Source organism: Puma concolor, chromosome A2 (genome assembly GCF_028749965.1).
Source record: "Puma concolor isolate L17-30 chromosome A2, mPumCon1.1.hap2, whole genome shotgun sequence".
In the NCBI taxonomy this organism is placed as follows: Eukaryota; Metazoa; Chordata; class Mammalia; order Carnivora; family Felidae; genus Puma; species Puma concolor.
The window spans coordinates 135,250,532-135,267,998 of NC_141668.1; the positions used below are offsets into that span (position 1 = coordinate 135,250,532).

At 41.6% G+C, this 17,467-nt stretch overlaps 1 protein-coding gene across 11 annotated transcripts in view; it reads left to right on the forward strand.

Annotated features, from left to right (window-relative positions):
• Positions 1–17,467, forward strand: part of FRMD4B (FERM domain containing 4B) — a 425,720-nt gene that overhangs the window by 290,642 nt on the left and 117,611 nt on the right. For 10 of the 11 annotated variants that reach the window (XM_086680927.1, XM_086680929.1, XM_086680961.1 and 7 more), the window contains 2 exons: positions 8,942–9,007; positions 11,018–11,112. In XM_086680927.1, coding sequence (XP_086537053.1) covers positions 8,942–9,007; positions 11,018–11,112 — 161 coding nt within the window. Of the gene's footprint in view, positions 1–4,387; positions 4,597–8,941; positions 9,008–11,017; positions 11,113–17,467 lie in introns of those variants that run through there. The other variant, XM_086680967.1, reaches the window with a different exon arrangement.

Here is a 17,467-nt window from a genome sequence, read left to right on the forward strand (position 1 = left end):
CTGGGTCGACCACTCTCTCCAGGGTTTAACTGGTAGATTGACTTTCAACTCAAATCTGACAGCTTGGCCTCTTAATAATCCAGGAGAACTTTTTCCCTGAGAAAAATAATTGTTTAAACAACTTAAAATAACCACTTACAGTTAACATAATAGCACGCAGCAGCTTACAAATCATTTCCACTAGTCATAGTACTCGGTGCACTAGAGTAAGAGTAAAGCTGATAATGCACTCCAGGCACTTAGCACAGACTCTAACACCTAATCTATAACCAATAAATAGAGCGTGTTACTGGTGATAGGATTATCATCTGTACTTTTGAGGTAGATTTGAGGTTCAACCTGTATTAATACAAGAGACAAACAAAGCTAAGTAAGATTGATTCTTATCATTCTCATTTCACAGGGGCAGAAACTGAGATTTAGAGAGATACCATGATATTGATGCCCTACTCTTAGTTAAATGGCAGAGCTGGGACACAATCCAGGCCTCCTGATTCTAAATCCTGGCATACCTTGCAGACACCAGGCTGGGGGCTCCTGATGGCCTTCAGCTCCAGATATAATAAGTAGTTTTGTTTCTTTTCATTTCTTTCTTCCTTTGAAAGTTGGGCTTTCTTTTCGCCAGCCTTAAGAGATCAGGCTATAATCTGATAAGCGATTGTCTTTTATGAGACTGCCCTCCCCAGAGACTGTCTGCTAAAGCTGACCAAAATTCCTTGCCAGGTTTATGCCGGAGCTGCAGAAAATGGCTGTTCCCTGACCAGCCTTCCTGGTTTGCTTTTCTTCAGCCGCTGCCTGAAAGGAGTTTGCAGTTGAATGCTAATGTTCGGAAAAGAGCGTTATCCCTTCCATCTTTAGTGGGTGCCTCTTGTCAAGAACAGTGGTCCAATATAAATTCTGTCTATCAATTTCCTAATTTCTCACACTTCCAGGGTAAGATACGGGTTGTACAGATGCTCAGAACTTAATTCCGTTGCTAGGTGAGCTATTTCAGAGCCCTGACAATAGTCTGAAAATATTTGTTTAATTGTTAATAATTTCTTTTCTTCTCCTTATGTCTAGAGCAGTTGTTCTCAACCAGGAATGATTCCCCCACTCCCACCCCCAGGAGACATTTGGCAATGTCTGGAGATATATTTGGTGGCCACAAGCAGGGTGGAGGTGTTACTGACATCTGGTGGGTAGAGGCCAGGGATGTTGCTAGACATCCTACAATACACAAGACGGCCCTCATAGAATTATGATGTCTATTCCTACCCAGAGCAGTGCTTACACTTTGAAAGTGCTCAATAAATATTAGTCGAGCAAATGAATGAAAACCTGTTTCAGACCGACACTATGTTAATGGCATTGTGTTCTAGACTGTATCTTAAGCCCAAAGTGTTGTGGAGTCAGACCCAAATAAATGATAAGCATCATTGATAAATGTCATCCTGTGCCCAGAGCATTCACATAAGCATGACAGAGCCAGCAGCCCAAGCAGGGGGAGCAGGGGGGATGAAGTCCATCCTGATGTTCAGTGAAAATCAATAACGAACATATAGACACTGTTTTTAGCAGCTGCCCATATTTTTTTTTTTTTCAGTGCAGGGCCAGGTGGTAGCCAAGAAATAGTGATTGCAAAAGCCTTGTGCCTCTTCTGGCCTCGGTGCCACATAGTGACCTGAGCCCGGAAAGTCTGGTTTGGTGAGTCTAAATGCGGCTCTTCCAGAACAGTGTTTTACTTGGTGGTCAAGATGATATGTTAAATGCCTCAGCTATGTCTTTTAACATATAAGCGCTATTAGATGGGAAATACCTTACAGCAGAAGTAATACAGCAGTGAAGGCCACAGATTCTGCAGTCAGAATGCCTGTGTTTCTACCTTTCTGAGACTCCTCCCATCTCTGTGCCTTTGTGGAGTTGGAGTCAGTCATTTACCTTCTCGGAGCCTCGATTTTTCTCATCCACAAAATGAAGCTAGTGTTGGAATCTGCCTCACAGGCTTGTTATGAAATGAATTCAGGGGCACATGGCAGGTTCAGTCAGTGGAGCATGTACTTCTTAATCTTGGATCGTGAGTTCAAGCCCCACATTGGGAATTGAGATTATTAAAAATAATTTAATAAGATGAAATAAAATAAAATAAAAACATAATTGAAAATGACTTTAAATAGCCCATGTAAATAAAGGAAAGGGCTCGGATTAGTGCCAGGCACGTGGTCAATGGCCATTAATTATTGTTAACATTTTTCCGAAGTCCGATCACTCAGTTACCCAGTTTTGTCTTTGGAAAACGGAATTTGCTTCTTTATCATTCTCGTCACCCAGCCAATTTTCCTTTCTCCCTTTGCTGCTTTTATGCCACCTGCCCCTCTCTCTCTCACTGCCTCCCTTTTGCCCTCTACTCCCAGTGAACCTACAAGACACACAGGAGTCCTGCTCCTATGCAACTAAGGGAACCTGAGATTCCACCCCAGTTCATAGTAACATGACTCAAGACAAGTTACCTAACCTCTCTGCACTTCACTTTTGTCATCTACAAAATCTAAATTGTAAAACTCTTCACCTCCTAGGAATGTGAGTAGCATGAGAGGAGAAACTTGCACGTGCACTCACATGACATAGTAAGTGGTTATAGAAGCTAGGAGAATTGTTCGTTGAGATTCGTAAAAGAGGTTCCCAATGATTGCACATTGGGAGGGTAGGCACCATCTTGAAAGAACTCGAAGGAAAATCACAGCTGACTCGGTATGGAGACATCTGTGTCAGTCTAGGCCATTCTCTGAACGGGAGTGTCAATAGCTCATATTCAGTCAACACCCAGAGATGATATAAAGGAGTCCCTGTTCAGCTAGGATTGACATCATTTGGGCGAAATATAAAACTCCGTCCACTCAATAGATCCCAAAGTAAGAACGTCCTAGATACACCCTTCTACCTCTCTCCAGTTCTTCCAGAATATCTCATCTGATGAAGAGTTTAATAGCACACCTTGTTTTCAGGGTAGAAAGCTTGTTTGTTATGTAGAGAGTCTGTCTGGGCCAAGGCTTGGGAGGTGTTTCGGAACATCCTCACTTTACATTATGCTATGCAAATTTAAATCATTTGTGAACTTATTTCATTATTAACTTTGTCTATGTTCTGAGCAGTAAAGGCGTTCCTTCACTCAGGTATTTATTGACCACATTCTTACCCTGCAGACACTGTTCTAGGCCCTGGGGATACAGTAGTGAACAAATCTTTCAAGGTCTCTGCCATGAAATTTAACATTCTGATGGTGAAAGATAAGGACAGAGTGATGCCTGGGTCGCTAAGTGGGTTGAGCATTCGACTCTTGATTTTGGCTCAGGTCATGATCTCATAGTTCGTGAGTTTGAGCCCCACATCAGGCTCCTTGCTGACAGTGCAGAGATTCTCTGGGATTCTCTGTCTCCCTCTCTCTCTGTCCGTCCCCCACACTCTCTCTGTCTCTCTCAAAATAAATAAATAAGCTTTAAAAAAAAAAAAAAGATAACAGAAAAACAAAAAACTAACAAAAAGTATTAGCTATAAAGAAAATAAAGCAGCATGATATGAGAGAGTATCCAGTCTCCACTTTATTCTGAGGACAGTCCTCTTAGAAACAGTGGCTTTTGATTTAAGATCTGAAAGATGTGAAAGGACCTAATCATGCAATGACCCAGGGAAGGGCATTCCAGAGGGAACAGCAAATGCAAAATTTCAAAGGAGGAACAACCTTTATTTTGAAAACGAAAAGAAGGCCAGTGTGGATGGTATGTTAGTACAAAGGCAGATGGCTTGGAAATAAAATTAGAGAGGGTAAGGGGTTGGTTGTGTGGACATTGTTGACAAGGTAAGGAGTTTGGGCAATTTTAAGCAAGAAAGTGAAGGGATTTCATCTGTATTTGAGAGGCATAGCCATGTGGAGTTTGGATCCTTACAGGACTCAAATAAAAGCATGGAGCCTGGTTAGACAGCCGGTTTTGCACATATCCAGGCAAGGGATGATGGCGAATTAGACTTCGGATGGGTCACCCCGCAAAAAATCCTGAGGAGTCATTTTTATGGGGTAGACCCTCTCATGTTAGGCTTTCAGAAAAGGTCAAAAGAACACGAGAGAAGAAGAAAGAAAAAAGGAAAGCAGCTTGCCGCTTCCCTTACCAAGCTTTCGTATTTCCTTGTTCCAAAGAACCACTAGTGCAAAACCCAAGCAGGGCTAAGGTTCTGGTCTTTTTCTGTAGTTGTGATTTCCTCTTACTTTATGAGTTGACCCCGGTTGTTATGAATGGTCCCACACTGCCCTATCTGGACTCGCCTTTGGATTTCTTACCAAGTCTTCCTCCTCTCTTCTCTCCTAAATCAGGTCGTGGTATTGGCGGCTGGGGGTGGGGCGTTTTCACACAGACTTGAACCCCACTATGGGCTACAGGTCAGGGCCTCAGGGCACACCCCGAAGCCAGAGGTCTGGCCTGTGCCCAATTCTCACTTCCCTCTGCTCTTCCTCATTTGACCGGTGACCAGATGGACAAGGTCCTTCCACCAGCACCCAGCGCTTAGCATCAGAGGACCCGCTCCACCAACTGGGGTGCAAACACAGGGCAGCCACAGACTGAGGTGGGAGTTTTAATCCAATATGTACGATTTTTAATCTTCATCTTCCTGGGGTTGAATGGAAGAGGAAGTGGCAGGAAGGGTATCAAATCTGTGTGGGTGGTAAGTGAAACTTTCCGAAGAGATGATTTTTTAATGTTTTTATTCCACGTGAGGAAGGGTGCCACTGGGGTGGGATCAAGCCTGAAAATGTTCGGATGGTGTCTATGGAGTTCAAAAGTGATTCTGGGGGCGCCTGGGTGGCTCCATCAGTTAAGTGTCCGACTCTTGGTTTCAGGTCATGATCTCACAGTTCATGAGTTTGCTTAGGATTTCCTCTCTCTCTCTCTCTCTCTCTCTCTCTCTCTCTCTCTCTCAAATAGATAAATAAACTTAAAAGAAAAAAGAAAAATGTTTAGGGGCACCTGGGTGGCTCAGTCAGTTAAGCATCTGGCTCTTGATTTCAGCTTAAATCATGATCTCAGGGTTCAGTGTTCATGGGATCGAGCCCCTCACTGGGCTCCTCTCTGACAGCACAAAGCCTGCTTGGGACTCTCTTTCTCCCTCTCTGTGTCTCCCCCTGCCCCCCACCCCCACTCATGCTCTCCATCTCTCTCTAAATTAAAAAATAAAAATGTTTTTGATGGGAGAATAAATGAATTATAGGAAGGTTTATTAGCTATTTGTTAAATTTTAGGCAAATAAGGAGTATAATAATTGTCTTTGTCGAAGTGGTTTATTTCATTCTCAGGGGTATCAGATTGAAAGCTACCAGGACATTGCTTATGAGGCGCAGAAAGGTTAAGTATCTTCTCCAAGGTAACACAGCTAGTAAGAGATAAAATATGATTTTGAGCCCAAGTCTGGCTTAGAATGCTTATGCAACTTACATCATTTCTCAGGCCGTGGTTTCCTGGTGCTTAAATTGAGGATGTCCCCCAAAACAAAACAGTACAAAACAAAATGAGGATGCCCCTTTCATAGGCTTGCATAGTAGTTGAAATACTATATGTTAATGAAGGTCAAGTGTCAGGCAGTTGGCCTGGTGCACAGCAGGCCCTGGTTGACATTGTTTTGTCTCTTCCCTGGTACCATGTGAACTTAAATAGGGGTTTGCTTATTCTCATGACAGGACTCCTAGGAACCTGGCGGATAATAAATTTTGGGGAAGCAGAGACCACAAACCCCATCTAAAGAGGGAGCTGCTCTGCCCTACCCTGGCCAAATGTTGCCATGGAGGACATCCAGCCCAGTGTTTCCAGATCATACCATCTACATTTTTCTTAAGTGGCATCTTCTGATTTCTAATGTCATCAACTAAAATTTATTCATAAGCATTGTTCTGACAAAAAAAAAATACATCCACAACTTTTCAACCTCTGATTTAAGCAAGTGACAAGGGCAGGCCTCTCTATTGCTTAGAGGTGATCAAAGCAGTACTCTGGCCTCCCCGAGGAGGCATCCTCCCACAGAGGAAAGGGCTCGGTGAATACTGAACATGGATGTGCCAGTGTGGGCATAAAACTGTAGCATTTTTTCTCCTCCGGTTCATCTGCATTGCCCTTTTCCAGCTTGTCTTATGTGGCGACTTGTCCCTTCACCTACTGGGATGTTTGTTCATTCCCCAACCCCCCAATCTTTCTCTTGGCTGTTGTATTTGTTGATCAGTGATTATGAGTAGATGACTTCTATATTAATGATATCATGTGGGGAGTCCATCCTTTGGAAACCTTTTGTTCTGATTTAGGTATAGATACCTGTGGTATCTTACAAAGATGCTTTTAGTTGCAAGGAGCAGAATCTGACTCCAGTTAGTTTCAATAAGAAAGAAGAAGTGGATTTATTAAAAGAATACAGAGGTGTTTCATGGAACTCAAGAACAAGAATTCACCCGAACCAGCCGAAGTGACTACAAGTGACTAGAAAGACGTTAGGAACCCAGACAGCAACTCTCTCGAGCTTTCCCTTTCAGATTGCATGATTTCTCTTGGCCCCGTCCAGCTGCTTGTCTCCTTCATTCTCTCTGCAGATTGCTTTCCTTTTTGTCCACACACCACAGCCCCTACAGCAACCACTTTCTCATCCTCTCCGATGATGATCCCCTCCAATTCCAGATTCTCTGGACTGAGGCTCTGATTGGCCCAGCTTGAGTCAGGTGTCTGTTCCCTGGTCCAATCAGCTGAAGTCTGAGGCTGAAGGGCTAGGACCAAGTTGTACAAACATGGCCACCACTGACTGTGATTGTCATGAGATGGGCAGACATGCACATACACAAAAATACATTTACTATTTAATTCTCTAGGATAGAATTATGTGTTGACAAAAGGAAAATTGACTAGTCTGAGCAAAGGAAAAGGAAAAAGGAAAGGAAAAAAAAGATGCTTTTTTAAAATCAGGAAATAAAATTCATTTGGATTATGCGATAACAGAGTAACTTGAAATATTGTACGAGTTTGACATACTCCTTAATGGATTCATGTTGTATCAGTTGATCTTTTGAGTATTTGATTTTTCTCTTTCCATAGTACATGTTTTTGGGGTTTGTTTGTGTGGGTTTTACAAAAGAAGTAAAGTGATTTGAACTGACATATTTATTTCTTTCTTCCCACTGTATAGAAGAAGAGTATTAAAAAAGATGACTTTTTTTGTTGTTGTCCAGTTAGACCTTATTTTAAATCTTGCTCTGGCTTTTTTCTCACTCAGGTAATGTCCAATATAACAATATTCAAAGGAAACCTTTTACTCTGAATTTTTTGAAAATATGTATATATCTATATCTGAACATACATGTAAAAACAGTCTGTATGGATTATCCTCAAACTCACAGGGTGGTGATTTCTACAGGTAAAATGATTTGTGGAGTGTGAGTTAGTGAAGGGGGATCTTTGTATTCTATGTATTGTTTAAATATTTGACAAAGAATATTTCCCAGTATTGCAATTATAAGTGACAATAAATATAATTAGAAATTTATGCTGATGGAGCGTCGCTCCTTATCAGGGAAATACAAATCAAAACCACACTCAGGTATCACCTCACGTCAGTCAGAGTGGCCAAAATGAACAAATCAGGAGACTATAGATGCTGGAGAGGATGTGGAGAAACGGGAACCCTCTTGCACTGTTGGTGGGAATGCAAACTGGTACAGCCGCTCTGGAAAGCAGTGTGGAGGTTCCTCAGAAAATTAAAAATAGACCTACCCTATGACCCAGCAATAGCACTGCTAGGAATTTATCCAAGGGATACAGGAGTACTGATGCATAGGGGCACTTGTACCCCAATGTTCATAGCAGCACTCTCAACAATAGCCAAATTATGGAAAGAGCCTAAATGTCCATCAACTGATGAATGGATAAAGAAATTGTGGTTTATATACACAATGGAATACTACGTGGCAATGAGAAAAAATGAAATATGGCCTTTTGTAGCAACGTGGTTGGAACTGGAGAGTGTGATGCTAAGTGGAATAAGCCATACAGAGAAAGACAGATACCATATGGTTTCACTCTTATGTGGATCCTGAGAAACTTAACAGGAACCCATGGGGGAGGGGAAGGAAAAAAAAAAAAAAAAGAGGTTAGAGTGGGAGAGAGCCAAAGCATAAGAGACTGTTAAAAACTGACAACAAACTGAGGGTTGATGGGGGGTGCGAGGGAGGAGAGGGTGGGTGATGGGTATTGAGGAGGGCACCTTTTGGGATGAGCACTGCGTGTTGTATGGAAACCAATTTGACAATAAATTTCATATATAAAAATAAATAAATAAAAAAAATAAAAAATAAAACTTTTTCACCCCCCCCCAAAAAAAAAGAAATTTATGCTGATGGATATTGTTCTTAACTATGTATCTTAAGTGTTCGTAATTGTTCTTAATTATGGTAGTGATATACTATAAAGGGGACAGACGTTTCAGAGATGGAGACTTTCAGTTTTAACTGTAATGTCATCTTTTCCTTTACAATTATGCATGTATTCTATTTATTAAAATACATGAATGAATATAGGAATTTTCCTTTGAAAAACAAAATATTGATTCAATGATAAATGTAGTAGTTTCCTCTAGGAAAGAAACGAACTTTTCATAGTATAATCTTGTATACACTATATAGACATTATTTTTTCAATATATTGGGTTGTCTTTGCTTTTCATTCTTTTTTACATCCAAGAGTAAATTAATTAATTGATTGGTTGACTAATCCAACAGCTAATGCCGCCTCATGAGTCTGTTTGTGATCGAGGCTGTCGATTGACTCAACTGAAGGCATTTTTAGGCTGAACACATCACATGTAAAACAAACTATAAATCGAGGTCAGGGGGTTGCTTGCCAGCCCCAGCACTGATGCCACTCTTGCTATCTTGTCCCCACAGATGACAGAGGGCAGGCACTGCCAGGTGCACCTCCTGGATGATAGGAGGCTGGAGCTGCTGGTTCAGGTAGGTGTTGCCCATGAAGAGACAGCCCATACTGACTGGTTCCCTCCGTGAGCCTCATGGCCTCGTTCAGGCTACTCACTTATCTGTGCCAATGACTTGGGATTCTTTGAGGGGCAAAAGGACAGCTGCTAAGTCAGATGACTTGGTCTACCTGTGAGAATAGTTATATCCTGGCGATGTGGATTGGAGACCCTTGGGTTCTAATCTCAGCTCTGACCGTCAGTAGCTGTGTGACCCCCAGGAAGTAGCTTTACTTCTCTGAACCTCTTGTGGGTAAACGGAGCACTGTAATCTTTCTCCGAAAGGGTTATTGTCAGCTGCAAATCTGCATCCTGCCACTTTGCTGCCACACGGCAGTGTCCAGGTTAAATACCCCACTTCATCAGCTGTGCACCGGGATTGAGACTCCTTACTTTCCCTCAAAGAATTATGGCTAAAATCAAGCTAGATTACATATGAGAATGAAATCTTTTTGTAATATATATGGAGTATATGAGTGGTGATATTTTAATTGTTGATCCTTCTCTCTTCATTTACTCAACACTGTGGCCCAAGGACCTAAAAAGAAATTGTGGAAATTCCCTTTGATAGCCACACTGTAGCTATAGCCAGAACTCTCTCCTTTGACCAAACCTAAATTCTTCTCCCTTCTGTGGCTCGTTTCTCACCCACTATGCATAGGCTTCAATTAGAATAAAAATAGTCAACACTGTTTAGCCAGAGTGGACCTTTTAGTCCAGATTTCTGCCTGTTTCTTTATTTCTTCTTTCTTTTTTTCTTTTTTTTTTTTTTTTTTAATCATGACCATTCTTTCTTCCCCAGCAGCAAACATCCAACTCTCAAACCACCATAATGAGCCCTAAACTGTTTGGCTCTAAGTTCAGAAAGAGTCTATGTAGATGCCCTCTTGCATATCACCCTTTTCTTCCCTTGTTCCTGCAAATCAGGCGTCTGCTATCACCCGGGATGTTCCCCCTGATTCCAAAACATGCATTTTGCCACCAGGCCCAGTGCTTCTCAAAAGTTCATAGATTAGATCCTTCTTATAAGTGTTTAGGAAACACTGGTGACAATCGTATATGCAATGGGTAAGATCACTCCATCTCAAGAGAGAGAGATGAAAAGCGTAGGCTTTGGAATCAGACAGAACTGGGTTCAATTCCCTGCCCTTACTGACTGTAACATCAATCCAGGTGCTTAGTTTTTCTTGACTTTGGCCCCCTCATCTGTAAAAGGGCAATAAGAACCCCTATCTCATAGGCTCATCCTGAGCACAAAGTGAGATAATGGATAGAAGGAGTTTGGGACAATAAATGGTAATGAGTAGCAGAGTCATAGTTTTATCTCTGATCCCACAGCCTTGGGTCTCTTCAACTGGCACCCTGCAGGCAAGATTATTCCTACAGTCCACGTAGTGAGGTGTTTGATATTCTTTGTCTTGGTCACTAGCACCATAGTACCTATAAAAGAGTATTTTTTCAGGAGCACCTGGGTGGCTCAGTTGGTTAAGCATTCAACTCTTGATTTTGGCTCAGTTCATGATCTCACGTTTTGTAGGATTGAACCCCATGGCAGGCTCTGTGCTATGGGACTCTCTCTCTCTCTCTCCCTCCCTCCCTCTCTGCCCCTCCACTGGTGGTGCACCCATGCTCTCTTTCCCTCAAAAATAAATAAAAATAAACATTCAAAATGACTTCTAAAAAAAGTATTTTTCCAAAACATCATCATGTTAGTAAATACATTGTCCCCTGGGAGGAAAAAGTAAATTACTTACATGAATTGCAAATACATGAAACTGACAATCTCATTGATGTTTCTATTACCATTTCTCCCCCTTCCCAATCTCTTGGAGAATGGTCTATAGTAGATTAACCTAGGCAGCCAAAGGGGGCAGATATTTAAAAACAAACAAACAAAAGCTGCTTTGAACTATTTGGGGCAGAGAAGGGTGGTGGCAAAAAGAGAGTGAGGCAACGAAATTGCTTCTCTGATAACATTTTATTTTGACAGCCCAAACTTTTATCAAGAGAATTGCTGGACCTTGTGGCTTCACATTTCAACCTGAAAGAAAAGGAGTACTTTGGAATAACATTTACGGACGACACGTAAGTCTTTTAGTAACGTTCATTTCTTTCCCTTTCATCTGGACTACCTACTCACTGTCATTCACAATTAGTAAAAAATTGCTGGAAATGCCCCAAGAATTAGAATATGCCCTGCTTAGTTAACGATTGTTTAATAACAGGATTTCTCTCCTAGGACTATTAGTGGAAAGGGAGAAGAAAGGGAATATTGATCATTTTTAAACACGAAAATATTGCCCTAAGTGTTTTAGAAATTTGTTTTGTAATGAGGTTGTTATTGTTGCTAGTACATCTGCACATATTTTTTAATGTAGATGTGTATGATTGGTATAAACACTAGATTTTTGGGGTGTGTGGGTGGCTCAATCATTGGGCATCTGACTCTTGATTTCTGCTCAAGTCATAATCTCACAGTTTGCAACATCAGCTCTGCGTAGGGCTCTGCATGAGCCTGCTTGGGATTCTCTCTCTCCCTCTCTCTCCGCCCCTTCTGCTCGTGCTCCATCTCTCTCTCTCAAAATAATAACCATGAAAAGAAATACTAGATTGTTATTCACTCATATATTGAAATGAGAATTAATGTCTTGGGTGTTGATGGCAAGAAAGTTTAAAGGCAGATGTGTGGCCCACCTGAAAAATACTGTAGAGTTTTAATACAGAATAAACTTTTCCAGTTCTACTTAGGTCCATTTTATGTCATCTCTTCACTATCTTTTTTTCTTTTACCTTCATTTTTTATGTTAACTTGGACATTGCATATATTTATCAATAATTTAAATGCTTTCTGAAATTAGACCTATATATAACAATAAAATCATAAGAATTTGGGGGCACCTGAGTGGCTCAGTCAGTTAAGCATCTGACTTTTTGGCTCAGGACATGATCTCACGGTTGCTGGGTTCAAGCCCAGCATCAGGCTGTGTGCTGACAGCTTAGAGCCGGGAGCCTGCTTCAGATTCTGTGTGTGTGTGTCTCTCTCTCTGCCCCTCCCCACTCATGTTCTTTCTGTCTCTCTAAAATAAAGAAACATTCAACATCTATAATGCCATTTTAAAAGTGTATAAGGATGAAAAGATTGCTTAGGCTTCAAAGACAAAATTTGTTGCATTTTGCTGGAAGTCATTTTGTCAGGAAATAAATAAATAAATACTACAGTACAAGTAAATAAATAAATAAATAAACATTAAAAAAAAAACCCAAATATAAAATTCAAGAAAATGCATTCCAGGGGCGCCTGGGTGGCGCAGTCGGTTAAGCGCCCGACTTCAGCCAGGTCACGATCTCGCGGTCCGTGAGTTCGAGCCCCGCATCAGGCTCTGGGCTGATGGCTCAGAGCCTGGAGCCTGTTTCCGATTCTGTGTCTCCCTCTCTCTCTGCCCCTCCCCCGTTCATGCTCTGTCTCTCTCTTTCCCAAAAATAAATAAATGTTGAAAAAAAAAAAAAATGCATTCCAGGCACAGAATATATTGGCCTACCAGTGAGCATTCTTCTTGTACTCCAAGAAGTTCAAATGTTACCTCAGTTCTTTAGTTTAACCAGGCAGAAAATAATCACAAGAAGGGGTTACTTTTTTTTAATATCTTGCTTCTGATTATTTCCAGCCTAGGTGGGCCACTAGCCTAGGACCCCCCCCACCCGCAACAACCCCCCACCCCCCGCAGGAAATGCCATCAGGCTCAGGACTTGGGCTGGACAACACCAGGCAATCACTTGCTGGGAGACACAAAAACCTGAAAACTTTGATCCCAGGCCCAGGATGCTTCCTGAATAGGGTTCCACAAACCAGAAAGAAAGTAAACTAGACATCACTCACCTCACTCAGAATCACAAAATTATCAGTTCACGCAACAACTATTTGAGACCCTGTATGATCAGTCCTCTGCTGGGTGAAATAGGAAGGGCAGATAAACCTAGACCACAAGCTCTTCGCTGGAAAGACAAGGCTAGTTCATGTGAATCAGTGATTAGACGCATGCACAAATACACACACACACACACACACACACACACAGGTTGTAAGTGATTGTGAATGCAACAATAGCAAATAGAATATGGCGAAATCCTAAAATACGTAATGGCTAAGTTATATGGTTAAACTGTAAGTGCTGTAAGCCCTAATTTAGAGAGGTCACATAGAATAGAGACAAAAAGCATGAATATTGGAATAACTTATTCATTCAACAAATATTTCTTGAGTGCTTACCAATTGCCAGCCATTGTCCTAGGTTCCAGAGATACAGCTGTGCACAGCAGAGACAAGGTGCTTGCTTTCCGGGAGCTTATATTGCAACGGTGTGGTCTAGCAGAACAAACACATAGATCGGTGAGAAATCACTAGAAACGATACATGCTTGGAAGAACATGATCAAGGCCATGATCAAGAAAGGTTGGGGGGGGGCAGTTTTAGATCAGTGGACAAGGAACACTTCTAGGAGGTGCCATGTAATAAAAAGCAAGAACCAGTTCTGCAAAACTTGGAAGGCATTCCAGACAAAAGCCAGTGTGAAAGCCTTGAGGTGAGACTGAGCTAGACTTTGGGGGGGGGGGGGAGGGGCAGTTATTTTGTAGTTTTGAGAAAGAAAAAAAAATCCACTGTGACTAGAATATAGAGGGTAAGGAGGAAAGTGGTGCAAGTTAAAGGTTGAAAGGGAGGCAAGGAGTAGATGTTTTAGAATTGTGGTAGCTGTGTGATTTTAGGCCAGTTGCTTAACATCTCTGACCCTCTCCTTTTCTCATCAGTACATCGGGCATAATAATAGTACCTATATAATAAGGACTATATAGGACACGTGTAAAGGGTACTAGTATGATGTACTGTTAAGGCAGGTCAGGCGTGCACAGGCACCCACTAAAAGGAAGCTGTCATGCTATTTTTGGTACTGGCAGTAAGTTCAGTGTCCAGAAAGGGCTAAAGGAGGACTTGAGTGGAATTCACACAAGAGGATGACTACAGGGGTACCTGGGTAGCTCAGTCGGTTGGGCATCTGACTCTTGATTTTGGCTCAGGTCATGATCTCATGGTTCGTGGGTTCAAGCACCACATCCGGCTCCATGCTGACAGTGCAGTGCCTGCTTGGGATTCTCTCTCTCACCGTCCCTCCCCCACTTGCAGGCTCTCTGTCTCTCTCAAAATAAATAAATAAATAAATACATACATACATACATAAATAAATAAATAAATAAATAATTTTTTTAAAAAAGAGGGTAATTACCAATGGACAGTGCAAGGCAAGTAGACTTGGGGTAGAGTGGAGAGCAATGGGAGATGACATTCCAGGGAAGACTTATTCTATGGGCCAGTGCATGAGCATGGCAATGTATATGATTACACGGTGGAGCAAGATATAAGACGGACAAGATCATAGGCGAGTGAGCCCTGCGTGTCACATAGATCCTAGGCCACTGCAGGATGTTATGCCCAGGAATTACATAATTCATGACTGGTGTTGCAAGTTCCCCAGGCTCTAGTGTTCATGGTGGTCTGGAAAAGGGGGTCCTGGCTACATGGATGGCTTCTGGGAAAGCTCCCAGTTCAGGTGAGCATAACCAAGCAGTGTATAAATCAGGCATGCAGATATCAGACTTTCTCTTCAGAAGGAAAAGGAATAATATGAATGACTTTCTTTAATGCCTTGGGCCACCCTCCCCCTCTTCTCCTCTGGGATTTCTTTCTAAATCCTCTCCTGGGAGAAGAAAGTCTCACTCAGGCGCCTCCTCCAGCTATATCCGTTGGCGACAGTGGTTGATGGTTATAGTCTTTCCAAGAAGCCTGGCTCCAAACTGTCCTCTGTGTACTCCCCTGCAAGTGACAGCAGAGTCTATTTTTGAATTATGACCAGTTTGGAAGGTGTCTTCTGGCTCTTGCTGTGTTTATTTTCAGAAGAAGTATGAGCAGGGCTTGGGGGGGAGGGGGGGGCGGGGGGGTGGATTTGGCCATTTCCACCTTTCTGGGGAACAGGTCTGGAAAATTGCTTCTGTCTAAGGGTGTCTCTTTGGAATGTCTTGGTCACAAGCCTAGCTCTTTTTCTTTGTCTGGTAAATATTTTTGGAAAGTATTTTCTTTCAGCACTCCCTTTCCCCCGCCCCCCATAAAACCACTGAGTCGGATCCCTCCCAGGATGCTGTCTGAATTGTATTTTCCAACCTAGATGCCACATCAGCCTTTTGCCTTCAGTGAACTTCTCTAAACAGAGTTAAGGCAACGCTGAGGGGAACATTTTGTCAATGAAACTAGCCACTGTCTATGCCCTACTCCACAGGCCAAGAAGAGAAATGGAAAAATAGAGTTGTGCCGTTACATAAGAAAGGTAGTGATGGTGACCAACAAAAATAAATCCCTGGCCCTGCTGGAGGGCGGGGTAGAGTTCCTTGAGATTATGCTTGGAAGTACCTCCTGGTGATCGGTGTGCAGAGGCAGTCTTTCACCCCTAGAGGGCAGTCTTGCCCTCCTGAGATAGCCGCCTTGAATTTCGCCAAAATGGTTCCCATCTCTTCAACTCACTTGATTTTTTTTTTTAAGTCCACTGTTTTGAAAGGCTTTGTTGAATAAGCTTTGTTTATGAAGAAATAAATAGCTTTTACAACACAGTTGTGAATTTTGATTACCATCCCGTTCGATGGATGTGAGATGAAGGGCTTTTTGACCCATAAACTTCTATATATACTTCGTCACCCTCTCGCCGAAAGTTTGCTTTAGGGTTGATCTGCGTGCACAGTTTCATAGAGGTGAATGTGTAGATTCAACTTCGTGAGATACTGATTAGATCTAGAATATTTGCTGATGGAAAAATTTGAGAAAAGCAGGTTATAAGCAATAAGTGCTTTTTGATCTCATTTTAGTCTCAGAGACTGTAAAACAACATGTTAACCTTAATTATATCTCGGTGATAGAGTTATGGGTAGTTTTCCACTTTTTGTTCTTCTAATTTTATTTTGTTGTGAGATTATGGATGGATTTTTTTTAAGTTTATTATTTTTTTGTCATAATCTCTACACTCGATGTGAGACTCAAACTCATGACCCAAGATCAAGAGTTGTATGCTCTTCCAACTGAGCCAGCCAGGTGCCCCTGGGTAGATTTTTTAAAATATAATATTTAATTTATCCTTTAAAAATATTTTTATATTACATATACATACATGTGTTTTTATAAAAATCATTTAACATGATAGTTGAAGCCAGTCCCTTTTGATTATCTTCCCACTCCAAATGTTGCAGTTTACTCTAGACCTCTCTAGAACTATAAGCATTTCATCCGTAGATAATGGTGTTTTCAGTGTGCATCTTAGTTTAATATAATTGATTTATGCTGTATATGGTATTATACAGTTTGCTTGGACATTCATTCTTGGACATGATTCCATGCAAGTTCATGTAAATATACACTGTGCTTTTTTAATGATGCCACATCTTTCCTATATAAAAGCAAGAAAAATGATTCAAAATTAGTCTCATTTTCCCTAAAATCCTTTGAGACCTGATAGTATACGCTATTTTATGTATTTTAAGACATATATTTGAACATGTCTGAAGTTGGCATATGTCTTTAACTCAGTGCCATTCTAAACTGCATGAAATACAGGGGAAGAATCTCTTACCTTCTAACCCCCATGTTTCTATTTTTTATGCACAAAAGAAGTATTTCTAAAAACTTCCCCTTATATCATTTATATCAGCTTATTTATCTTTGTAATAGTCCTCCAAGTAAAGCTAGGGACAATTATCATAAGCCTCATCTTAAAATCACAGAAACAAAGACACATTTTTTCGAGTGTTGAGACTAGTAAGTGACAGAGACCAGCCCAAAGTTATAAAAGCTGATTCAACCCTTTAGTTTCCTGTATCCAGTCTTGTACTCAAAGCCCTGAACTTAAGTCTTAACTTTGCCACCTTTTTTGCAACCTTACTGTAAAATATAGCTGTAATATGTAAAAAGTTCCAGCTTAGGTGGCACAGAGTAGTTGCTCAATAATGAGAAGCCCTTCTTCTTCTCCTTCACTTTCTCTTCCTTACCCTTCTCCTCCTTCTCTTGCTCTTCCTCCTCCTCCTTCTTCTTCCTCTTCTCCTGCTCCTCCTCCATTCTCCTCCATTCTTCTCTTCCCCCTCCTCCTCATTCACTCTCCTCCTCCTCCATTCTCCACCATCGCCTCCTCCTCCTCCCCCTCCTCCATTCTCCTCCATTTTTTTCCTCCTCCATTCTCTTCCATTCTCTTTCTCCTCCTCCTCCTCCTCCTCCATTCTCCTCTTCCTTCTCCTCCTCTTTCACTCTCCTCCTCCTCCATTCTCCTCCATTTTTTTCCTCCTCCATTCTCTTCCATTCTCTTTCTCCTCCTCCTCCTCCTCCTCCTCCTCCATTCTCCTCTTCCTCCTCCTCCTC